Source organism: Peromyscus leucopus, chromosome 13, assembly GCF_004664715.2.
Source record: "Peromyscus leucopus breed LL Stock chromosome 13, UCI_PerLeu_2.1, whole genome shotgun sequence".
Lineage (NCBI taxonomy): Eukaryota > Metazoa > Chordata > Mammalia > Rodentia > Cricetidae > Peromyscus > Peromyscus leucopus.
The window spans coordinates 58,417,234-58,443,816 of NC_051074.1; the positions used below are offsets into that span (position 1 = coordinate 58,417,234).

A 26,583-nucleotide genomic window follows, 5' to 3' on the forward strand; every position below is an offset into this window, starting at 1 on the left:
CCCCAGCCTCCCTGATGCTCAGATTATGGGTGAGTGTCATCATACTGACTTTTTTTTGTTTCACTCCTGTATTTTTAAATTACGAAGTGGAAAGCTTTCCTTGCTTCTAATATATCTAGTCCACAGCATGTGCAGCACTGGAATTAACTAAAGTGAAAATGAATAAAATTACAAGACACACTCACATTTAAGGAAGAACGCATTAGGAAAACCACAAAGAAAAGAAATTTCAAACACACTGTATGGGAACATGGCGCCCAACGTGTTGGCAAGAGTTTCCACCTAAAACCTGAAAAAAAAGATTCTGAAACGGAGCTAAAAACAGCTTCCTGATTATCTCTCTCAAATGGGCGGCAGCTTGCCGGTTTGAACTACTGGTGTGTTCCTAGCGTGCTGTATGGCGGGAATGAGGCCTCTGCAAATGGCACATTAAGTTGCATGGTGGATTTGGCCTTTGCTAGTACAAGGCAAAAAGGGTTTCTGGGCTACACGGTGCTTGGATAAAAGCACAGACCCACGATGGCTCCCAGAGCTGGTGGTAAACGGACCACCGCCATGTTGGGAAGCTGAGGTGGGCGGAGTCGGCAGCCTTAGCACCGTTTCAGCTTACAAATGCTGCAGTTTAAAGCAATAGATTCACAATAAGACAGATTCAGATGGAATAAGACTTTAAATGCTTTACAATGTGTGTAAAAATGTACATAGGCTTGGAAGAGAGAGGAAAAGGAACATAGACAGTTATATAAAGAAATAGAAAGTTTAAAAAAAATAAAGTCTTTAAAGAGAAAGTAAAAGTAATATAAAAAATAAGCCATGTAAAGATGGATATCACACAGAGAGTCTGGATTATATTGTCTTTGGGATTTTTAACTGCAGAAAGACATGTGATTGTAAAGACTGCTCAGTTAAATCAATGTGTATATTTCAAAGGTATTTCAATTTTGAAATTTATGTCTAAGGATGTGTTGCTTTGGAAAGGAAACTCTAATTTTGTTTTCACAGAAAGTCAGAGGCTATGGATTTGTTCCAGATTAAGATACATCAGGTTTGACCAGCCAAGACCCCCTGAAAGGTCTCCGATGACACCATGGCCCAGATGATCCAACATCCAGAATCGTTTCAAGGCAACTGGCTCAGATGATACAGTCTCACGGACTACTCCATGAACCTGAAATTTTCTTTGTGTCCCCATGAGATGCTGCGCCCCCCTCCAGCAGGAAGTAGTAAGAGAAGCTACGCCCAAATTCCCAAATATACCAAGCTGGCTTTAAAGATGTGTAAAAGTTAAAACCTTCCTTTTTTAAAAAAAGAAAAGGGGAAGTGCTGTGGGATGTTCTGTATGTCCTGTGGGAGCCCTTCTTGGGTTCTTTGTGGCGTTACCCAGCAGGTCCGCATAGAGGATGATTAGGACCATGGGCCTGAGTGCAGGTGTCTGAGATGGTCTGCACTTGGCTGTGCTGGGGGATGGTCTGTATGTCAAGTTGTTCTGATTGATCAATAAATAAAACCTGATCGGCTGTGGCTAGGCAGGAAGGATAGGCGGGACTAACAGAGAGGAGAAATAAAAGGACAGGAAGGCAGAAGGACTGACTGCCAGATGCCGCCAGCACAAGAAGCATGTGAAGATGCTGGTAAGCCACGAGCCACGTGGCAAGGTATAGATTTCTAGAAATGGGTTACTTTAAGATATAAGAAAAGTTAGCAAGAAGCCTGCCACGGCCATACAGTTTGTATGCAATATAAGTCTCTGTGTTTGCTTGGTTGGGTCTGAGCGGCTGTGGGATTGGCGGGTGACAAAGATTTGTCCTGACTGTGGGCAAGGCAGGAAAACTCTAGCAACAGGAACAATTATTCAATTTTTTCTATTTTAAGTTTCTCATTGGAATTGTTGGCTACCAGCAAGTGGCTTGAGTTGGAGCCAGTCAGCATCCGGTGTGCTGTTTATCTTATGATCCGAAAGCTTCCTTCCGATAGCCGATTCTTCTGTGCTCTGCTTCATAAACCATTTCTGTTTGCCCTGTGGGAGGGAAAACAACTGGTATTAGTGTAAAATCTACAGCCATAACTAGTAACAATAACAATATAACCTTATTAACACCCATCTGCGGGCAATTGGTGTGTTAACATTATACATAATTATTTTTTTTAATTGACCACTACATTTTTATTTAATGTCCAGTCTGTGTGTTTACATGCATGCCATAATATGTGTGTGGAGGTCAGAGGGTAAATTGAGGGACTCTCTCCTTCTACCATATGGGTGTGGAGTATAAAACTCAGGTTATCAGGCTTAGCCACAAGCTCCTTTACCCACTGACTCAGCTCATCTCCTTTGAGAACAGAATGCACAGCATTAAACTATTACAGAACCCAACATTACACATCACAACACCATGTGAAATACTGGGTGTAGTTCCTCTGTAGTACTATCAAGTAGCAGAAACAGTTTCCTAATGTTCATGCTTATTTTCTCACTACGAGTGTGGTGCAATGGAAAGTCAAGCCTAAGCCAGATCCCTCAGTCTGCAGCCTGTTTCTGACGCACAAGCCTAAGTTTATTAACACAGAGCACACAGCAACCGACCTGCAAAACGGAAGCAAGCGTGAGGATTTAGTGGGGTGACACATGACAACCACTGCTTCTGAACAGCATGGAAATAAAGACACTGAATATAATTTAATCCTCAACTACTTAACGTACAAACTGCTGCACCTCATAGATTGGGCTTGAATTCTTCTCTCCTGACTTAGCAGTGTGGCTTTTTACTACGTACTTTTGTCACTAATCACCAATAAGGAAGACTGACTAGACTTCCTGCTTTCCTCTGATGTCAGTTTTAAAAGTATTTACTCTAGAACACTGAAAACGAGTTGAGGCCTCTCTGGAAGTGCTTACTGCCTGGCACCTTCAGGATGGTTTGAGTCACGTGTGTGATCACTCTAACTGCTGTGTACATGCTCGGACGGCTGGCTGTGCCTGACTCGGTCTCCAATTACAGGCACTATCCATTTCCTCTTTCCCTGTGTGAGCACTCTGCTCTAGTCCTAAGGACATGGATCTACCGGGGCCTAGACTTTTGGCTGGCCTTGACCAACAGAATGCAGTACATCTGTAATATAGTTTTCACTGTAGTCAGGGGCTTTTTTTCTTCTTTTGTGTATGTGGACATGCATGTGTGGGTGCATTCATGTGGATGAACATGTGGGTGCCTATCTGTAGAGGCCAGAAGTCCATCTCAGGTACTGCTCCTCAGGAGTCATCCACTGAACATTGTTCTACCCGCTCCCTTTTTTTTTTTTTTTGGTATTTGGTCTCTCATTGGCCTGGAACTTGCCTGTTAGGCTAGCCTGGCTGGCCAGTGAGCCAGCTCCCCCTGCTGGGATTACAGGTGTGCACCACCATGACCAGATGTCGTGTGGGTTGTGAAGCCTGAATGTGGGTTCTGCTTGCATGGCAAGCACTCCACTGGCTGTCGTGTCTTCCTGGCACTTTGTTCTATTTCATTTATGTATGAACATCCTTTCCTTTAAAAATACACAGTAATCGCCAGGCGATGGTGGTGGCGCACGCCTTTAATCCCAGCACTCAGGAGGCAGAGGCAGGCGGATCTCTGTGAGTTTGAGGCCAGCCTGGTCTACAGCGTTAGTTCCAGGACAACCAGAGATACATAGAGAAATCCTGTCTTGAAAAAGCAGAACAAACAAACAAAAACCATAGTTAATTATACTTATTGATGGAGTTCAGTTTGGTGTTTTTTTTTTTTTTTTTTTTTGGTTTTTCGAGACAGGGTTTCTCTGTGTAGCTTTGCGCCTTTTCCTGGGACTCACTTGGTAGCCCAGGCTGGCCTCGAACTCACAGAGATCCACCTGGCTCTGCCTCCCGAGTGCTGGGATTAAAGGCGTGCGCCACCACCGCCCGGCCAGTTTGGTGTTTTGAAACATGCACCCAGTATGTACTGACCAAAGCAGGGTAATCAATTAGTATTTCCCCCTCTTTATCATATATTGATGATTGAAAGCCTTTGTGATCCTCTCTTCAGGATCTTCATGAACTACAGCGTGCAGGATTTGTCTTTCTCGGTCTGGCATAGTTTACTCACCATAACTTCCAGTCCCATGCATCTTGATAAGATTTTACTTTTCTTTGGTTGCAAACACTCTTTTCTGCATCTATACTGGCTTCTTCTCCATTCATAAGGGCTGATCCCTTATTTAAGGAACTGTGAGTGATGCAGCAAGAAACCTGGATGTGCAGGTACTGTTTGTAAGCTGATTTCATTTTTGTTAGGCATATGCAGAAGTGGGACAGCTGGTTTCCATGGCAGATCTATTTTTCAGTTTGTGAAAGAACCTCTATCCCTCTCCATAGTAATGAGCAGTTTATGTTGCCACCAACACTGTGAGTCACTGTTCCACACTGTGAACAGAAGACCACTGTCCTGACCCTCGCCATCCTGACTGGGTGAGATGGTAACTCATTACAGTTACTTTGTTCTTCTTGGAGTAGTTGGAGCTGGAGCCCAGGGACTCCCACACTGTGCATACAGTCCACAATAAACTGCCCTCCTCCTCCAAGGCTTAGGAAGTTGCTTGCTGTTTCATGTATTTCTCTGCAATTTATATTTCTTGAGAATTCTATTCATATCATTGGCCAATTCTAACATTTAAAAAATTATTCATTAAATGATAAATTAAAAAAATAAAAGCTATATATCCATAGGCTGCTATGTTGTATTTTAATCCAGGGATACACTGCATGTCTAAAGCTGGTTAAGCTTATTATCATCTCAAGCACTTACCATCTCTTTGTAGAAAGAATATCCCTTGTAGTGTTTTAAACTTGTAGCTTTTTATTAACGTTGCTTATTGTCAACCTACTGTGCAACTGCTCAGTGGAGCTGTCCTTCCTGTCTGACTGTAACTTAGTAGTCACTGGTCAATACGTCCCCATCCCTGACCTCTGCTATCCTCAGCCTCTGGTGACCACATTCTACTCTCAGCTCCTAGGAGACAACTTAAGAGTCCTCAGATGGAAGAGCACCCAGTGCCCACCTTTCTATGCCTAATTCCCTTTACTTGAACAACTCTAGTTCTGTCTACCTTGTTGCATCTAGCAGTCTACATTCTTTCCGTGTATAAATAGTATCCCACGGTGCCATATGCTACACGTTCGATTTCCATTGACATGGAATGCATAGACTATTTCCATTTCCTGGCCTTTGTGCCACACCAACACTGGCTTGCTGATGTTCCCATGACACACTAACTTCGCTTCCTTTGGATATGTATCTAGTAGTGGGATTGTGGATCCTATGGCGAGTTTATTTTTAATTTTCTGGGGAACCTACAGACAGCTCTCATAATGGCTACGGCATTTTTACGTCTTCCTATGGTATACAGATTCCCTTTCTCCACGTCCTCCCTCACCAGCATTTGTTATCTTTAAATCCCCCCCCCCCCACCTTCCTTCTTCTCTTTTTATTTTATTTATTTTTTTGGTCACTAGTTACTACTGGAGAGATTTCCTATTGTGGGTTTTTTGTTTGTTTTTTCAATGCTGGGGAGGAACCCCAGGAGCAAGCCAGGTGTGTTCCTCTAGGCTATACCCCTGGCTTTCACCATGATTCTGGCTTGTATCTGCTGATTAGTAGTGTTGACTGTGTCCAACAGACATGCCTATCTGGCTTAAGTATCTCTAAGTGCTTTTCAGTTCCTTATTCAGGACATCAGTCCCATTAGATGATCATTTTCAGACTTTCTCCTGTTCTGTAGGCTGTTTCCTGTGCTGTGTGGGAGGCTTTTACATTTACTGTAACAACACTAATCAATTTTTGCTTTTATTTCCAGTATCATACTTTAAAAAAAAAAAAATCACAGTTTAGAGCAATAACTTGGAATGTTTCCCTCGTTTCCTCCTAACAGTTTTAGGCTCTCAGGTCTCTGATTTCTGTAGGAGGTGTGAGATGAGTGTCTAGCTTCAACCTTTTGCTTGAGGAGTTCTAGCACTGTTACTACAGGCTTGGTCACGTGACTCTGCAGGCTCTCCTGAAGTCCTAACTGGGAGCCTTCCGCCTTCTGACTTTGTTCTGCTGTTTCCAACAGCTTTGGCTCTGGGGATCTTTTATGAATTTTAGAAATGTTTTCTCTAGTTCTATGAAGACTGCCATTAACCACTTTGCTTTCATTGAATCTGCAGCTTGGACTGTCTTAAGAACATTTTAACAATATTAACTCTGAAGGGAGGTCTTCCCTATTTACCCCCTTCAACCTGTAGCTCCTTTCTCAGGAGGCTCATGTCAAATTTTTGTCAGCTGAAGCCTAAAACTTTCCTGAATGCAGCATTTATTGGTTCTGCTTTTCTTTTGGTAGAATTTTTAGGTTTTCCTGTGAACAGAATCATATCTTCTACAAATAGGAATGATGTGAACTCCTGTATCCTTCATGTGGGCCTTCTGTTATTACTTTCTCTTCTCTGACCACCAAACCTAAAATTTCTAGTATCACATTGTTGTTCTGAATCAGAAAGGACAACATTCACAGCTTTCCCCTAAAACCAAACTGTTTAGTTTTGTTTAATCATGAAAGAATACTGATTTTCCTGCATCTACTGAGAGGATCATATGGTCTTCATGTGATGGCGTGTTCAACGCCTGCAGATGTTTCACCTGACACTTACCAGGTCTCACCGACTCTCGTATGTGATGTCACTTAAACACTTCCCATCATCCCTCCTACTTGCCGTTCTCTGCGCTGGGACCCTGGTCCAAGCCCCTGTTACCCGCTTTCTAAATTACCCCGCAGTGTGATGTTCCATCCACAGCTTGTCTCCCTCCAGCCAGCCCTGCTCTAGCATTCTGGTCACCACTTTGCTGCCCCTCGTCTGCTGGAAATCATTATTGTACCTTTCAAAGGTAATGTATAATTAGATCCATTTCATTTTCTCTGAAGTTCATCCTTCCCAGATTCTTTTACCATAACAATACCAAATTCCACAGATATTTTTCTGAGATTCTCATCTTAGTCCTCCTCTGAAGACAAGCAATAAAAACTAAAGTACATGATCTGAAATGTGATATGAAAATAAAGATAAGAAACAACATGGACTTGTTTAGATGGTAACTGAAGATCCTGAAGACCAAAGACAGTCACACAACTCACGTCTGTGTGAACTAGAGTCACTCCCTTGATCGGATCGGAGGTCTCTTCCAAGTCTACTTTGTTTGTCTCAGAGGAATACATACAAAAGTGTGTGTGTGTGTGTGTGTGTGTTTGTGCAGATGCACACACACAAACAAAATTATAAATATCCAGAGGACTGGAAAGAAAAGATTACATTTGGAATTAACAAGATAGAAGAAATTTGTGACGCCTGTCCATTTGTGGCAAGTTTTACTTAGATATAATACATTGGGGCTATCTGTGTGTCATTACCTCAAACGGATCACTCACATGTACTGTGATATACTGTTAGGCTAATGTGAACCAGGGTGAACAGGCTTAAACCACAGCAAATGGTAGTAGCTTTAAAGCAACTTTCTGACATTTTCATATGTCCGACATCAGACACCGACAGCTGAAGGACAATCAAGGTTGTGGAGCATCTTTTCCCATGGGGGGTTTCAGTATTAAAAAGAATTACAGCTTCCATCATTCCTGTCTGCTGTTACCCAAGGGGCTCCTGTTATCCTGACCCCTCCCTTCCCTCTGGTTTTTCTGAGACAGTGTTGTACAAAACACTTCACTGTCAGGTAATACAATGAAAGTCACTAAAAATGAAAGAGAAGACTGAGGAGATCTGTTTCCTCACACATTCTGATAACAAAACTGATCAGCAGCTTCCCTGCTCTACTTAAATTACTAGGGATGATGAAATACAGCTATCTCAGACACTGCTGTACCTTCATATAAATGTCACAGTGAATGTAATGACAAAGGGACAAAGGTCAGAGGCAGGACCAAAGGGCAGAGACGACAGACACACCAGCACCATACTAAGACAACTGTGTTCAGAAAGAGATGCTCTTTGTTTAGAACAGTACCTAATAAGACACGCATGGAAACACTTACTCTTTGCTGCTTGTAGTGCTTAAACATTCGAATGCAGTGTTCAATAATGAACAGTAAGTAAATGCCTCCTAGTGCAACAAGTCCTTTCAACACAGCATCGTATTCTTCCAGAAACTTCTTGGATTCATGTCCGTGTGAATGACCATGTCCATGCGCATGCTGATGACTGTGGTCATGTCCACCCTGAGACTATTAGACGAGAATGAAGAAAATAACTGAAATTACTTCAGATCTTCAACATAACATCTTACAGACATGGAAAGACCATCTTCTAAATTTTTAATTTTTAAACTTTTTACTGGTACATAAAACTCTCCAGATTTATTGGGTTCCTTAACTATTTTGATACATGCATGTATTATACAATATTCAAGTTATATTAAATTCCCTCAAACATTTATCATTTCTTTATGGTGAAAAGAACATCTGGAGTCCTTTCACACACACACAATCTCCACGCCTATCCTCACTGTACCCTTAGCTGCAGTCACCTCTACTAAGCTACAGAACACAGAGCTTCATCTCCCACACAACCCTATCTTGGGAACCATGACAACCAACCGCTCCCGTCCCTCTTGCCGATCAACTTCCTCTAGTGTCAACTTTTATGAGACCGAAGTTTCAGGGCCCACACATGATGTAGGAGTAGCTTTTAGATCTCAACGTGCTTCACTGATATTGTATCACATAAAGCTGTCTTCCAGTTAATTTCCTTGGCTTATTGCCTGGAAATTATTATATTTCATGATAAACAAATGCCTTCTAAGGGTTAGAAAAACACTAATGAATTAATGAAGCCAGAAGAAATAACAAAAAGTAATGAGTCCTTTGTAAACAGAAATTAATATCATCACTTAAACTACAAATATTTAGTAAAAGTAAAATAAATCAGCAACTGAGTCAAAGTGTTCACCATTGTACCCTCCAGCTAGATGCACAATCAAGACAACAGACTGCACACACTTCTTCTAATGGCGTTTTTAATATACTACAAAGATCAGATGATCTAGCACTCCTGGTCCCATTTAAAACCTAATGGTTCGATTTATTTAAAAATACTGCAATTAAATCTGTGAAAATGAGAAAAACATGCTTCAACCTATAAGAAGATACAATTCCACAAATAAAGCCAGGACCCTCTCAACACTAGCATCTTTCTATGTAACTTTTAGCAGAGTAAAAGGATTCCTTACATGGGGCAGCAGATGAAGAAGGGCATCCCCACTCATTGTCCCCACAGCCAGTGCCACAAGGAAGGTGAGGAGGAATTTGAAGCATCCTTGGTTGATGATGGGAACCAAAATCACGCCCAGCAAGGAAAGCAGGCTAATGACAGTGATAGAGATGATGCCACAGATCCACGCTGCGGGGAAACAGTCAGCATCAGTCCAACAGCACAGGAGAAACATTATAAAGAACACCAGGAGATAAGGGAGTCAAGGAGACACATCATCTTATCTAGACCACATATAAGAAACTTTGATATCACTGTGCTTCAAAACAAAACAAAAACATGATATACAGACACCATGAACATTTAAAAACTCCACTCAGTTCATACATAGTACCCACCATGGTCTACACCAGAACAGTAACTTCAAATGACTAAGCCCACCAATATTTAAACAGTCATAAAATTTTCTCACTGTTAAAAGCACAGCATACGTAATCAAGTTATTTAACAATTATAAAACTTTCCTGCATCAAGTGATTTACCTACTGTACCACAATTGAAAGTCTTGCTAACAATATGTTTAAGAAACCTACTAAATCAGCTCCAAGTGGAAGTATGTTCATATGTACAACCAAACAGTATCATAAACTATGGCTTTATTGTTATATGCGATGAATCTCCGCGCGGTGTGGTGGCACAGTCTTGTAATCTTAGCTACTTACTCCAGAGGCTGAGGTAGGAGGACTGCAAGTTAAAATTTAGACTTGGCAATCTGGCAAGACCCTAAAAAAGCCAAATAAAAAGGGCCACACCATTGTCAGGGGCAGTGGCACTTGCTAGCACGCTCGAGGCCCTGTACTGAAAGAGCACGTAGATGAGTGTGGAAATGATGCTATGACGGACATTAAATGCTCAGCTTTCCCAAAATAACTGCTTTGTGTTGTCTGTAACGCATGGTAGTCAGCATTTCATGATGGGAGTCAGTCGACAGAGTCAAAACGACAGTGAACCCTCATTAGCTAAATTAGCTAACAGAATTAATGCAACAGGTCGTCCATCACTAATGGGAAACTGTGTGGCTTACTCCCTTAACAGAGAACCACCATCAGCCAAGAATGGGAAACTAAGAAGACCAAAGGCCCACACATATAAGTAATCCTAGAGGGGATTTAGACTTAGACTCAAATTTCCAATCCTTGTGAACATTTTGAGACAACAAAGGAACAGAAACTTCATTGTTTTCCAAAAACTGTAGGTCGGAAATGTGGCAGGAACAACATGATTGCCCAAACCAAAGGATTTAAAGGAGACTCTTCCATCTAATGTTACTGCTTCCATCTAAATATACTACTCAAATTAAAACCCTGTCTCAAGGAGAAAGGCCAAGGTCAAAAGCTGATTGAATAATGATAGCAAAGTACCTCTGTTCACTGGTGATAACAATGAAATCTGTGAAAGAGCCCAAGAGTGTCAATGGCTCAAAGAAAGGGCCTCAATGTTTACTCTGATCTTATGTGTATGAGTAGTTTCTCTCCGTGTGTTATGTATTCCGTGCTGGAGGAGGCCAGAAGAGGATGTCAGATCCCCAAAACTGTTTATAGATGGCTGTAAACCACTACGTGGGAACTAGGAACTGAACCTAGTTCTTCTGCAAGAGTAGCAAGTGCTCTTAACCATTGAGCCATCTCTCCAGCCCCAAAGGACCTCGATAAATTTTATACCCCAGGTTCTGAAGTTAGTAAAGTAACAAAGTAGCTAAGCCAGCAAAGCTTTGTTAAAGCCACCAAAGCTCTCCCTAGTTTTAATTATATTCACAGGATGGGGAAAGATTAAAGAGAAACTGTACTTTTGACTAAATGAGAGAAAGCAATGTTTGTAACATAAACATCATGGAGACAAAATGTCTTCTGCAGTTCTGCTGACTCCTTTCCAAATACACATTATCCTTCACTGGCAAGGCTCCAGGCTAGAGGCAGCTTATCTCAAACAGTGACTGGAATTTAAGGGAAGCAGCAGTAAACTAACTGGGAAAACCAATATTCTAAAATACTCCCTAAGCTAGTAAATTATTGTAATTGTATATACTTACTAATGTAAATATGAAGGTCGATATACTGTCAATATATGGTAACCCAAAGTACACAATATATACCAATTAAACAACCTTGATAATGGTAACTTCCTCACTATCAGAAATGTACGTGAATCAGATTTACTTTGAACAACAACGAAACACCTCATGATTAATTACCTAAACTATCCAATAACAGTGTTTTATTTCTATACCACAGTGTCTAGGAAAATTCAAACATAAGGTAAAGATGCTAAATTAAAGTCCATTGTTTGCAAAATATCTACTTGGGTAAACCTGTTATTCACGTTTATTTTTTCTCACGTTACATTTTACACAATACATTCTATGTGTTCACTTTTGGAGTATGAACACATCTGTAATAGAAGTAAATGTCTATATTTTAATCTACAGACAATGCCATTTATTTGATGTACCATACATCTGAGATGATTAACCACTCACATAACATAATGTAAAAAAATTAATAAAATATCAGCACTGGAAGCATATTTAAAACATAAACTTATTACTTCTTGGAATTCCAAGACATAGTAAAACAACATTAATATTAATATTAATCAGTATATTTTTAACAATCTGTTCACTGAGTTGAGGTAAAGTGTAATGGTAGAGAACTAAGCATTTCCAAGTCTTGAGTTTGAATCTAGTATGAGTAAAAAGAAAAATCTGCTTGTTAAGGAGCCGAGAGAAAATCTATTACTTAAACAATAAGCTACTCAAAAGGAACACTGTCTTAGGCAATGCATCTAAAACCCTCCTGCTAACTTCTGGCTAGTAGTATCTTGGATGAGAAAAAAAAAGTCTAGGAAACATTCTATGAATTCACACAAACAGTAATGTTCTCCAATGACAATTTCAAACAGCTCTTGGTCTGCTATCCAAGAGTAAAGTAGTCAAATTAACAAAATCTAACTCAATAAACATCAAATTTTCAATATACTAATGGGTGCACTAAATGCACTATAAATGAAAATCAGTCATCAGCAGAGTAACACACACAAAACTAACCACACGCTCACGTGTAATAGCTATGGTGTTGCGGAATATTTGTTTAACTATGTAAAGATGAACTGCATTTGTATTATGTAAAGGTGTGTTGCTGTTTTACCTTGCCTGCCTAAGGCACCTGACTGGTCTAATAAAAAGCTGAACTGCCATTATCGAGGGAGGAGGTAAGTCTTCCAAGCAGGGAGAGTAAGAAGAGGAATTTAGGCTGGAAAAGAAAGAAAAAGAGATGCCAGGGAAATGCCAGGGGCCAGCCAGCCAGACTTGCAGGAAGCAGCAAAGTAGGACACACAGAATGAAAGAAAGGTAGAAAGCCCAAGGCAAATGTAGATGAATAGAAACAGGTTCAAGTAAGTCAAAAGCGGAATGAGCCTAAGCTAAGGCCCAGCATTCATGATTAATAATGAGTCTCTGTATCTTTATTTGGGAGCTGGTTGGTGGCCCAAAGAAACATCCAACTACACTATGGTACTTGCGTCTCTTCCCTCCAGAAAGAAACTCAGTGGTCTAAGAGGAGAGGAAAGAGGAAAGCTCAGTTATGATTAGAAAATCTTCAGCAGATGTGATAGCTGATAACTGAAACTCAGAAACTCTTACAATCTCACAAAGGAAAAAGTCTTCCACAATTCAATCCAGGGTCATGACTTCCCAATCTAAAGGTGCCATCCTTACTCGGAGGGCATGACATGTCCTCAGACGAGAGACAATGCCACACCTCAAGCTGATCAAAGAAAAGGATCATGTTGAAAACTTTCTTCAAATGGCTTACATGTTAATACAAAATTCAGATAAATGCACATTAAAAATGATTCAGAGGTTCTGGAGGTTTCTTGTTTATATGGCAAATGTTTATCAATTATTTGGTCAATGATCACCAACTGAAAAGCTAAAAGCAAAAAGGTTAGGATGACTTTAAACTGTGCCTTTAAAAAAGTTTCTATTTCTTAAATTAAGAAAATATATAGTATGCTTCTATATAAATATTTTAAAGGGTATCTTCAAAAGACTACTTTTGTTTGATTTTGAAACAGAGTTTCACTATGTAGACTTAGCTGGCCTGGAAGTCTTTATATAGACCAAGCTGGCCTCCAACTCTCAGAGATCTTCCTGACTCTGCCTCAAGAGAGCTGAGATGAAAGGCATGCACCACCATATCCACCTAACATAAAGTCTTTTAAAACACATCACCAACTAAAGAGTAAAAGCTTCAGCTAACTCACTGATGAGACAAATAACCTAGGACAACATCATAGCTTAACTCTTTTACATAAGTCTTGTCTTTGATTGGCAGAGGTGGAAATAAAAACACTTGCTGGCAAGGGCATGGAGAAATTAGAATTTCTGAACACTAATGGAAGATAAGCAACCTGGGTAACCCGTGTAAGAACTGTTTGGCAGTTCCTCAAAAGACTAAACCCAGACAAGCTATACAAACCAGGAATGAGCTGGAGGCAGACTCGCGGGCTTATGTATCTATGTCATGCTGCTGACACCTGGTCAGTGCCCAAATGATTATCACCAGATAACAGATGCACTTAATGGAACACTGTTCAATTCAAATGAATGATGCCCAGAAATATAGTAAGTAAAATAAGCCAGCCAGAGAAGAAAACAAATATTGCCTAACTATGTATATGAAGTATTTAGAATAGTTAAAATTTGCATAAAGAAAGTAAACTTGATCTTATTATGGGCTGGAAGAGGTGAAAATGTGGAGTTAATAAAATGCTTAATGATTAGAAGGTTTCTATTTAGGGTGATAAAGGTTTTAAATAATACACAGTGGTTGGTATATAATAATGCAAAAATAAGTAGTGAATTACACAGTTAAAATATGTTAAAGGGGGCATTCTGGGAAGACTGTGCAGCAGGAAGCACAAAGAATCTGTCCCCCATGACACTGGCAAAATCTGTCTGACCTAATACGCTGAAGCTCTATTGTCTTCAGAAGGCATATAATTTCAAAGGGAAGACCGGATGGCACAACGTGGTTGAGTTGATCAATGTCAGTTCTTAACTGTGGTAGCCACTTATCCATCACCCCTGGCTTCTCAGAGGGCTGGCATGTTATACCACCGAAGTAACACACACAAAGCATACAGGCGGTGGGCAGAAAGGATGCCCACTCCTGGAATCGGTAACCACTGACTGTGATCACAGAGTTCACAAAAGTCACATGGCCGCTGCTGCCCTTCGTCACTGTTGGCAGTGGTGCTCCTGGGGGACTAAGGGGCCAGCGCTCTTGTATTTGTTACATCTTTCTTCTTCTCTGTTTAGAAGACCAGCATTAAACACAAAGACATTCACAATAAATGTATTATGGAAATCAGAGAGTGTCCTAGCATGCCCATGGAGGAACACAGTTCAGAAAGGGTCTGAAAAGTTCCAAAAGTTGATGTGGGTGCAGAGCCACCACATAGCAAATTCAGAACAAAACAATGAAAAGTAGCAACCCTGGAGAAGGAGAATAATCTGACTTCCAGAGTTACCACATCACTAGCGTCACATGGTCACATCATCGAATGTACCAGAATTCAGAACATACAAGTAAACAGAAAAGTAAGGTGCAAAGGGACAGTAGGAGACACACACAAATCAACAGAAATCACCCTAGGGAAGAAAAACCTGACAGCACATCCTCTTTAAAACAGCTATCTTAAGGATGCTTAAAACAAACAACAATAAACTCTGCAGGTTTTATGTGTAGGCAATCAAGAAAACAATATATAAACAAAAGAGCCAGAAAACCTAAATAAAATACAAAAGGAACTCTGAAGCCAGTGAAATATAATCAATGAAATTGAGATCCACTAGAAGGACTCAAAAGCAGGTCTGAGGAGGCAGCTGAGCTGGGGAACAGGGAAATAAAACACACAGGAATAAAGCAAGCACAGCGCCAAGGTGCCTCTGGGCTGCCGTCACCATGACTGACATGGAGTTCCAGGAAGAGGAAGGAACAGCATGAGCATGTGAAGAAGAAGCATGACTAGAACGTCACAAACGTGACAGAAGGCACAGATAGAAAACTCAAAGAAAGAAGCGAGTTCAACTTGAAGATAGACCTGAAGAGATCCACACCAAGGCCCACTGTACTCAAACCCCTGAAAAAACAAGGAGGAACTTGAAAAGTCACAAGCGAAACAACTCATCCATCATACGCAAGGGCTCCCCAGTAGGAAGAGCAGCAGGTTTCTCATCAGTCTCTGACCCACTGCTGAGAATTTTCACATGGGTGTTTATAAGAACACGGGGCTCTAATCTGTTTGTGCTCTGTCTGGCTTTACTACTTACTGGGTCGCAGAATGTAGTGAAATACAGACAATAGTTTTAGAGGCTGGAAGTTGAGACGAATGGGAAACTATTGTTTAATGAGAAGAGAGTTTCAGTTCTGCAAGGTGAAGAGTTATAGAGATAGTTATTATAGCTGTATTGTTAGGAGTCTACTTAATACCAGTGAACTGTACACTTAATAATAACTAAATCAAACTGTTGTTATATTTTACTCTAACACAAAAATGGAAGAAAAATTTTCCCATTTTATTGGTTTAACTTTTAAAACATGTGGTAAAACATCTAACATAAAATTAGCAATCGATCTAAGTCCTCAGGGGAGGCCTTGCTCTGTAGGAGGTGGGAATGGGGGGTGGGCTGGGGGAAGGGGAGGGGGGCAGGAAGGGGGAGAACAAGGGAATCTGTGGCTGTTATATAGAACTGAATAGTATTTTAAAATAAAATAAAATAATAATAAAAAATTAGCAATTTTAGAATGTCACGGGGTCTAGGGACTTGCCTCAGGAGCACAAGAACCCAGGGGATAGGCAGGGCTGGTAATAACTGGTGACAGGTGGGATGGTAACAAGACACCTAACCAGGCCTGACTCTGTTTCCCTCGGAAAAATGTGGTGCTTTCAGAGAATGCTTGGCTAAATTTTATGTATCACTTGTGCTTTTCTTACTAAAGGAGGCTTCACAAAAAAATATAAGCAAGACAAATTGAGGATAATTTTGCCTGAAAGTAAGAAGAAATGGTAACAGTTAATCCACATGACAGTTCCAAATTTGAGCTAATTGTGATAAAGATGAAGACAACATTGTATTGCATAAAATTATCTCAAAGCACTCATACTTTCTTTGAGGTCACTAGACACAGGCAGTAAGGTTAATAATTTATCTACCATGAATTATCACCTATTTGTGCCAGTCCTAAAAAATAATAAAGTAAGTCATGGAGCTGGACAGATGGCTCAGTGGTTAAAAGCACTTGCTGCTCTTGCAGAGGACTTGGGTTCAATTCCCAGCACCAACATGGTGATTCACATCCATCTGTAACTGCAGTTCCAGGGGATCTGATGCCCAATTCTGGCCTCTGAGGGCACAAGGCACAGACATGGTGCACAGAAATACATGCAGGCAAAATTCCCACAAACATTAAATACATAAAAACTCAGAACCATCCAGACATCTCCCACAGGTAACAACTATCTCATGACAACCATTTCATTCAGAACCAGTGCGACCACTCCTGTCCATGTGCACAGGATAAATGTCTTCTTTCAATTGTTTACTTTAAGTTTTTCAAAACATCTCAGTTCTCTACTACTATAAATTTGCATATTCATTTTCCTAGCAAGTTACTAATCTTTTTTCATAAAAAAATAACAATTGTTTGACCCAGAAGTGTGAAGCTGTTTTGAATATTCTGTATTTAGAAATACCTTTCCAGGTTGTTCACTGATTTTTAGTTTACATAAGCTCCTAATTGTTTAAATACACCAGGGAAAAAAGCAATGGATATTTTTTTCAATTTCTAACCAAATAGTTGTGCTTTTCTAATCACAATTTATTTGGTGTAAAACACAGCTGGAAAGGTACCCTTTAGAAAACTGATACCTAGCAAGCAATATGCAAACTATTAAATACAACTAGCTAATGTTTTCTTTATTTGTACCCAAGATACCATATGTAATAAAAAGAGCTAAGTGTCTGAAGCAAGCTTCACTTCTTCCGCAAATTAGGTTGCTTGAAACGTTAAAGGTCTTCAAGCTTAGTTATTCACCAACTCCTTTTCTCATTACCAGGAGAGAAAATGCATTCTTTTAAAAAGAAGCGCTCATCTGTGGAAACTTTCTAATTAACTTGGTGCAAAGCATGTGCAAGATGGCAGTTTTCTACACTGCTTCAGCATTTTAATTGGCAGAAAATGCTTAGCAGCCTCTTCACGACCCCCCTTGGTAATTAAGCGAGGGTCAACTCTATGACTAAATGAGCCAATCTTGTGAAACAAATGATTTCTACCATGCACACTATTCAGGGTATTTGGTTTACAGCAGTCTTTGAACAAAGTTAATGAGGTAGTAGTTGAGTCACTATGGGAGATATATATAAAACAAGTTAACCTTTCTTAATGGTGCAGCAGTCATTAAAAATAATTACTAGCAGGGCATTCTCTCTAACAATTATTAACATCTATCAGAACATAATTAATTCAAGCTGCATTTCTGACAATGCTAAAAACCACCTGCAAACAACTAATCAATATTCACTAGTTGTAACATATTTGTTTTCAAAACAAGCACAATTTCCTCTAAGGCTTTTGAATTAAATAAGCTGTTAACTTCTAGTATTACTAGTTGCATACCTGTCAACAGCTTTATTTCAATATATGGATTATGGCAGTATTACATTATAGACAACACTAATTAAAAGTCCTAATTCACCACCGGCATGAAAACAAAGAATTGGAATTTTTTTTTTAGAATCCTTCAAAATGAAAACATTACTGGTTTTAACTTCAAATGAAACAATCTTATTAGGTTCCATTTCTCGCTATAAGAAAAAGTACATTTTATTTCCAATTAAGCTTAATCTCCTTTTTTGTGGCAGTAAGAGAGATGGTCTCTCATCTACAAAGAACAATATGCATGAAGTTAAGAATGAGGACAAATTAACTTCAATGTTAATTTTCAATAAATATCTTCCTGAAACACAACAGAGAACTTCTAGACTAATAATAAACTATTCATTAAATCAACATGAATGCTTGTTTTTATCCAAAGCTCTATTTACTATGTGTAGAGAGGAGACTTCTAGTCATTACCTTTAAGTAACTGAGGCCAAACAAAAACATTTATCTAAATTGCACACCTTTAATCCCAGCACACAGGAGGCAGAGGTGGGTGGGTCTCTGTGAGTTCAATGCCACCCTGGTCTACAAAGTGAGTTCCAGGACAGCCAGGGCTACACAGAGAAATCCTGTCTTGGAAAAAAACAAGATCCTCCCAAATCTCGGCTATTAGGGACACGTGGTAGATGTGTCAACAGGGAACTTGGTTGGGTAAGCTGCTGCTGAATGGTAAATTAGCACAAAATGTCTAATGTCTTCAGCTGAAACTCTGAAGAAAAGTGACATCATCAGTTGTGTGCTAAGCTTATTAAGTTGAGAAAAAAGAATGAGAGACTGGGAGGCAAGAGTAGGGAGTAAGTGAGAGGTACAGACAGCCTACAGATCGGCAAAGCAGGGGACTCTGACCTTGACACCACCGGGCACGGGACAGTGTGCACGAGAAAAAAGGAAATGCACCGGGGATGTAATGCAAAGTATGAACTGGTGTAAAGACAGGGCAACCCCATGGAGGAATTCGGGCCTCAGCTCACTTCAGAAGGCAGTGGTACAGGGATGAGCTGCCCTGCGTTTTACCAGATAACCCTCAACGTTTGGGGGCTGCCACTAGTTAAGTCTGCAAATCGTGGGCAAGCTACTTAACTTCTCTCTGCCTTGGAGTCTACCTAAAAAGAAAACAAAACCACACATGAAAAATTAAAACTAAAGCACCAACCACAAAATTTCTCTCTCAGAATTATTGCTGAAATTTAGTGGGAAATAAAAAGCATATAAGACATTTGGCATATAATACCAAAATGTCTTAATTATGCAGGTTGAACCCCAGCACAACTACCTACTACCTGACATGCTGCCTTCTAAGACTGCTAGGAGGAGTAAATGAATTGAGTTTAGAAGCTTGCCTGCAATATATGTTTACAAAGTAAATAAACTAAATTATTAATGTAATGTTGAAAACAAACAACTTCTATGCCGGAGGATCTCACTTACATTTTAGAAAATAAATCGAGATTAAGTGCCAGAAATGCCTTGCAAGGGGTAAGAACATAGGTAAGAAGGTAATGAAGCTATTTAACAATCAAACAAACAAGATGAATATAAGCAAAGGTTATAATAGAGTGCCTTGGAGTTAGAAAATGTAGACAATTAGACTCCTGATTATACAAGAGAAGGGGGGGAAAGAAGATTGTTAGAGGGAAATAAGTTCTAAATTCTATGAAAAGAATGATGCTGGATTCCAGATCCTTGAGAGTTACAAACTGTCAGGTAGCAGAGTTTTCAATGCTAGGAGCGAAGTCCTGTGACCATCACAGGGGAGCCACCTGGATATGATGGGAAAACAACCAACCAACCAGCCTAGGAGCAGTCTGCAAACAGTGTTGGTTTCACCCCTTCAGAACCTGGAGGAAGTAACCAGGAGGAAGTTGATAACCCAACTATGTGGCATGTCAGAGACATTCCCACTGTTTAGCTTCTAGCTTCCCATTTTACTTCTTTAAAATCCAATCACTTTGTGTTCACAAAGCCCTACTCATGCAAAAGATTAAATAATTGTAACATAAAATAACTTTAGAGGTCCCATGATGTATAGGTGCTTGTCAAAAAGATTTCTATTTCCTTTTTAATCTTGTTCTTCTCTGTCCACAGAAAATACTCCTCTATACAGCCAGGCCAGAAGAATAAAAATAAAAACATAATCAGCCTCTTCTCTCCCCCAATATTTTATATGCATATCTAAATCTGATTAGAACATTGAATCTGACACTAAAATGAAAGCAACCATTTAGTATTTCTTTTTAACTAACCTATAATTTAAGTGACAGTATACATACTATCTCAAGGAAGAAAGAAAAGTCTCTTACCTGATGCCCCTATATTTGCCTTATCTTCAGGAACCAGAGTTTTATCCTTATTTAAATCTTCAACTAAAAGTTTGTCAAAATGCTCAATACAAATTCTGCTGTCAATCTGATACAGCAACGCAGGACAAAGGTACGTAAACAGATCAGGTGAAATGGGAGAGTCGGCACCAAGACCATAGTGTTTTAACAACTGGGTGACGTTCAAACACTGCAAGGAAATGGATGAAACAAATTGAATCTAAGCAAGTTTTAAGACTATTATGCAGAAAATAAACTATTGTACAATTAAGACATTCTAGATATCACTTGAAAATAATTGTGATACAGATCCCGAAGAATCATCCTTTCCACAGGAATTTATGTAAAGATTTAAAATAGGAATATATTCTACTAGATTACTCAAGACTTTCTAGAGATCCTAGTCATTTTTCTAGTCCAACACATGAAAGATAATTACTCAGCCATGTCCCCAAAGATTCGTATAGGATCAGAAGGGCTCTTCCTTACCAAACTGCATTATCAGTGACTCAAAAATCCATCAACACAGACATTTTTTCCTTCCAAAGGCATTCTAGGAGAATGTTATATTGAATGCTGGGGCACACTTTAGCTCAATGGGTTTGATTATCACAACAGCAAAATAGTAACAGCAATCCATTAAAATGCTCGCCCCCCCCCCCACATACACACACACACCACACACACACACACACCAGACAGACAACCACCAGTCTAGTCTGATGTGCTGATGTGCACTAGAGGGAAACAAAGATGAAAAAGGGAGCGACTGGGGATGTCCTTCACTGCAAGGTCTTAGGTTTAATCTCAGTACAAAAAAAAAAAAAATTATCCTCGGACATGTTAAAAACAAAGCAGAATGCAATTACACAAGTCTGGATCTATCATAAAGTAAAAATTAATGTCTTATATTGAGGTAAGGAACCAGACCCTCCCTTTTCCTCTTCCGTCTACCCTGTCTGGTTGCATACTTCTTTACTGACCTACTGTCTAAGTACTTCATCTTTTTAATAGCTCAAAATAACCACGGCACACAAAATCAAAACCTACTCTCAGGTCTTAGTAACTGTGAGGTACTAGCCTACTCAATGCCCAAAACATTTTCAAAATACCAGGGTGTCAGGGCATCAGATCTGTGAGCACAACAGCATGGAGACCTGTTGGATCTGATACACACAGTAAATATGAGAATACAACATGTTATCATCTAGGGAGGGCACCGAGGCCTTATCCATAATAATAATAAATGTATACTTTAAAATCTCATTAAAATTTTATATATTTTATTGTAAAAACTGCTGTTTATTGCTGTGGATATCGCTCTATATAAATAAAACACTGATGGCCAGTGACCAGGCAGGAAGTAGGTTGCCAGGCAGGAAGTAGGTGGGACAAGGAGAGAGGAGAATTCTGGGAAGCGGAAGGCTAAGGGGGAGACATTGCAGCCACTGCCAGGAGAAGCAGCATGTAAAGACTCTGGTAAGCCACCAGCCACGTGGCAAGGTATAGATTTATAAAAATGGGTTAATTTAAGATATAAGAATAGTTAGCAAGAAGCCTGCCACGGCCATACAGTTTATAAGTGATATAAGTGTCTGAGTGATTATTTTATAAGTGGATTGTGGGACTGCGGGGCTTGGGTAACCTGGAGAGAAGCACTCCAGCAACAGTTTATAACTGCTGGAAACAAGTGTCTGCTGATGTAGCCAGGAAAGAACTACAATCAATCTACTCAGATGCACATTAATCTCAAAAGTAGTGACATCAACAGAACAGGCCAACTCCCCTCATCTGATGGTGCTGCTTACCATTTATATAAACATATAAAGTCAACAAACTTCTCTAAATGTTAATGAGATTGCTAGAAATCAGAATAAAAAGTAGTATTGGTATACACATAACAAAAAAAGAAGTTCACTTTAAAAAAAACAAGGAGGAAACAATCAATAGCAAAAAGCCTCCCACAGCCTGAAGATTTGGGAGAAAAACGAGACCATTCCAGCAGTACTGGGATTTTTTTCCATTACATATTTTCAGATTCACACGGGTCTGTGAAGCGCCTCAGTAAAGACTGGCATCACAATAGCCCTATCATAAAGAAAAAGAGAGAAGCAGCCCAATGCATGCACAGAAACCTAGACGCTAAAACACTGGCAACCATTAATTTATTTCAATAAATTAGTAATTATGCAAGACAAACTGTTCTACCTATTTCCGGAAAACTCAGGTTGAACATGAGCAAACATGTTTTAATTTTCAAATATTTAAAAAGCAGTCATAGTATTAACAGTGACAACTGTTACTAGAGAGTCAGAATTCATGAAACAACTTAGTAAAATGAACTAAAGAATATATTTTCAAACAACACTTAAATATTTAGACTTGAGGTATCCAAATTTGAGAATAAACAAAACTGTGATTAAAAATTTCCAACACTGATTTTGATTCCTTACTGCTTAGAACTGTTATCTGATGTCCCACAAGGATACATATGTAACTACTCCTTATCCTAAACTAAACTGTTCCACAACTACCAGGTAACCACCAGACACCACTGTGTATTTTATACCTACTTCATGTTGGCGGTCGTCTTCACTATGGTCTTTGTGGCTGGGAGTGGAATAAATTGCACTTTTTTTAACATGCGGTGCCTCTCGCTTTCTAGTGTGTCGAAGTTCACCTTCATTATTAGGATCAAGATCTTGGTGTCCGTGACCAAGATCATGACCATCGTGCTCTGGAAGATGTACATGGGGGTGACCTGGGCTATGTACACGGTCAAGTTTGTGAACCCGATTATGCTCATATTGTTCACTGTGATCATGGTTGGGGAGGAAGCCTGGTGTGTTAACCTCAGAGTTTTCTTTTTTTCTCTTCCCTTTTTCCTTCCTCCTGACCTTCAATGACTTAACTTCAGATTGTTCTTGTGTTTTATTGGTCTCTGTCGAAGGCCCGTGACCAGGCTCCCCATGCTCACTGTGAGTGATAGAATCATTATGGACACGCCGAGTCGTGTTATGATCTAGGTGATGATGTAGACGATGGCGATGATGTAAACGATGATTGTGGTCATGCAGGTGTTTATCATCAGATTTGATGGGTATTTCAGCTGCCTCTTTTTCTGGATCACATTTGTGGTTTCTTTTTGCTGTTATACTGGTAGTGGTATGGTTTTCTGGACTTAAGTGATTGTGGAAATGCTGGTGGCTGTGGGAATGAAAATGCTTTCCCTCTTGAACTGCCAGAATGTCTAAGTGAGAAACATGATCATGGCCAAGGTCCTCATGATTAATCTCAACGACTTTGATCTCTCCAAGGCCCAAGTTTGTTAAAAGTTTCTCCAGACCAAAAAATGATAACCTTCCATTTTCACCGTAACGGTCAAAAAGTTTCTCAATATAGTACTTTTTTTCATTTTCAGCATCCTGCACTGAAAATTTGCTTGACTCCGACTCTGTCATCCCACGGTGGTGTCTGTGGAATTCCTCAGGGCCATGGTCATGGTCTTCATGGCAGTGGTTGCAGTGATGGAAAATGAATGTCAGCAAACAAATGAGGCAGAATTTCGTGTGTATATGCACCTTCATTTCTATTTCTCCTAAAGGGACGTAAAAAGACAGGGTTAGTTCACACCCAGGTGCAGTCAAGACAATAACGTTCCTTTACATTTGCCAACCCATGAGACAAGTATTTCATCCCACTTCCTTCATGACTACGGTCACTCTTTGCTTCAATATCCTCTATGAAAAACAGCCCCTTTTATTGAATTGTATTAGTGAACAGCCCTTCTTAATTAATACAAACTTTTCAAGACAGAGGACTGTTTTGACTACTTTGAAAACACCAAAGACTCTATTTACATTTTTATTGTTGACTTACTTTCAATCTGGTCCTTTAAAAATAAAAGTAAAATAAAGTTTGCTGGTTCCTGTAAACTGAGGTCCTGGTTAGAGCAGCAATATAGAAAGACATAAGATAACTGAACTGGGTGGCTAGAAAGATGGCCTAACAGTTAGATTACATACATACATACACACACACATACATACATACATCTACATACATACATACATACACACATCTACATACATACATCATACATGCATACATACATACACACATACATACATATACATACATGCATACATACATACACACATACATACATGCATACATACATACATACATATATGCATGCATACACACATACATACACGCACATACATACATACATACACACATACATACATACACACATGCATGCATACACACATACATACATACACACACACATACATACACACATACATACACACACACATACACTGCTTTTGCCTAGGACCCAGGTCAGTTCCCAGCTATGGTACCATGCAGCTTACAACCAGATACGACTTCTGCTCCAGAGAAATCTAACGGCTTCTTCTGGCCTCCATGAGGAACTGAACACAAACATAAATATCCCCACAGAGACAGGCACACATAATAAATCTTTTAAAATTCATTAAAATTTTTAAAAATTAGGAAAAAATTCTCATTACTTACAATGCTTAGAATTGGATACAATAAAAATCCGAGAGTAATTTTCTACAATTGCTTGATATAAGAATAACTTAAAATCAAATGTATTTTTTGTTTGTTTGTTTTTGTTTCTGTTTCTCGAGACAGGGTTTCTCTGTGTAGCCCTGGCTGTCCTGAAACTGGCTCTGTAGACCAGGCTGGCCTGGAATTCGGAGATCAGGCTGCCTCTGCCTCCTGAGTGCTGGGACTATAGACATTCGCCACCACCGCCCGGCCAAACGTATTTCTATATAGCACAAAAACTAGAGCATCTAACTAGTAACTAATACCTTTACTAACAGCAAATAGCTAGAAATAAACTTAACAAGTGATGTCTAAGGCCTTTACATAGAAAAGGGTCACACATTATTGAACAAAATTGAAGACTTAAGTAAACAGATGCCTATACTATGTTTATGAACGGACAAAGTATTTATCCAATACAATCTCAATCAAAACCCTGGAAGTTATTTTGTGAAAAGCAATGAGCTGTATTTTATATTAATGTGAAAACAGATGGGTCAAGAATGGCCATCACAAGATTGAGGGAGAAAACAAACAGGAATATATGTGCTCTTAGTTCCTAGAAACAGTGTGGTATTTGGTGCAAAAATGGACCAAAGGGGGGTCAACCAGATGGCTTGGTAGATAAATGTGCTTGCTGCCAAGGCCAAAAACCCGAGTTGGATGATGTTAGTCAATACAGTAGCCAACAGCCGAATGTGGGTACTCTAATCTAGTGAATTAAATTGGAATTTAAAAATCAGCTTCTCAGTTATCAGAGCCACATTTAAAATGTTATCCCTCTACATGCAGCTGAGGGCCATGGTCTTGGACAGGGCAGACACAGAACACAATCATCACGATGGTAAGTTCAACCCAACAGCACACTTCTAGAGTCTAGAAATATAGTATGAGCAGTTCTGTTATTTTGAACTTTTCTAGAATAAACATGTGAAACTAATTTCCTATTACATTCTAGCTAATTCTGAAATTTGTTAACTGGGTACTTTACATCCTGTGTAATACTATGTTTTGGAACTGATGCATGTATTTTACATCAATATGATGTATAGCACAACTTAACTCAGACTAACCATTATTTCAAGTGCCCAATAGTTACATGTGACTACTGACCACTGTAACTACAAAGTACAGATCTCCAAAAGTTACTTGAGAAACTAAGACCTTCAAGACAGGAGGCAGAAAACACTGAAAAAGAAAAACTAGTGTCATTTACTTCAATTAAAATTAAGGATTTCCGTTCAAAAGGTATCTCTGAAAAAGAAAAAGGGGGAAAAACAAAGAAGCAAGTCATGAATATGGTGGTAGGGATGGATCTGAGAGGAATTTGGGAAGGGCGTGAATATGATCAAAATGCATTGTATGAAATGCTCAAAGAGTTAATAAAACTATTATTTTTTAAAAAGCAACTCACGAACTGGAGAAGATGATTACCATGGGAGCAGAAAGATATATATTATGTCGTTTACAGGTGATTTAAAACCCAACAAAACACAACACAAAACAAAAAAACCTTTCCTTTTTAGGACTAACACGTGTAGCCAGACTCAGTAGGGATTATGCTTTGGAGCAGTTCCCTTCTGTGGAAAGGAAGAGGAGAATCAGCGGTGAGAAGGACTCGTATTCAACCACTTCATCACACTTTCTTTCTTTCAGAAAA

General features: G+C 39.5%; 1 protein-coding gene across 6 annotated transcripts in view; it reads right to left on the bottom strand.

Annotated features, from left to right (window-relative positions):
- The window catches only part of Slc39a10 (solute carrier family 39 member 10), a 131,179-nt gene that overhangs the window by 12,839 nt on the left and 91,757 nt on the right, over positions 1-26,583 (bottom strand). For all 6 annotated transcript variants that reach the window (XM_028886514.2, XM_037210420.1, XM_037210421.1 and 3 more), the window contains 5 exons: positions 22,916-23,940; positions 20,325-20,532; positions 9,261-9,430; positions 8,068-8,256; positions 1,897-2,017 (listed from right to left, as the gene is read on the bottom strand). In XM_028886514.2, the coding sequence (XP_028742347.1) occupies positions 1,897-2,017; positions 8,068-8,256; positions 9,261-9,430; positions 20,325-20,532; positions 22,916-23,929 (1,702 nt within the window). In that variant the 5' untranslated portion in view covers positions 23,930-23,940. The remainder of the gene's footprint in view (positions 1-1,896; positions 2,018-8,067; positions 8,257-9,260; positions 9,431-20,324; positions 20,533-22,915; positions 23,941-26,583) is intronic.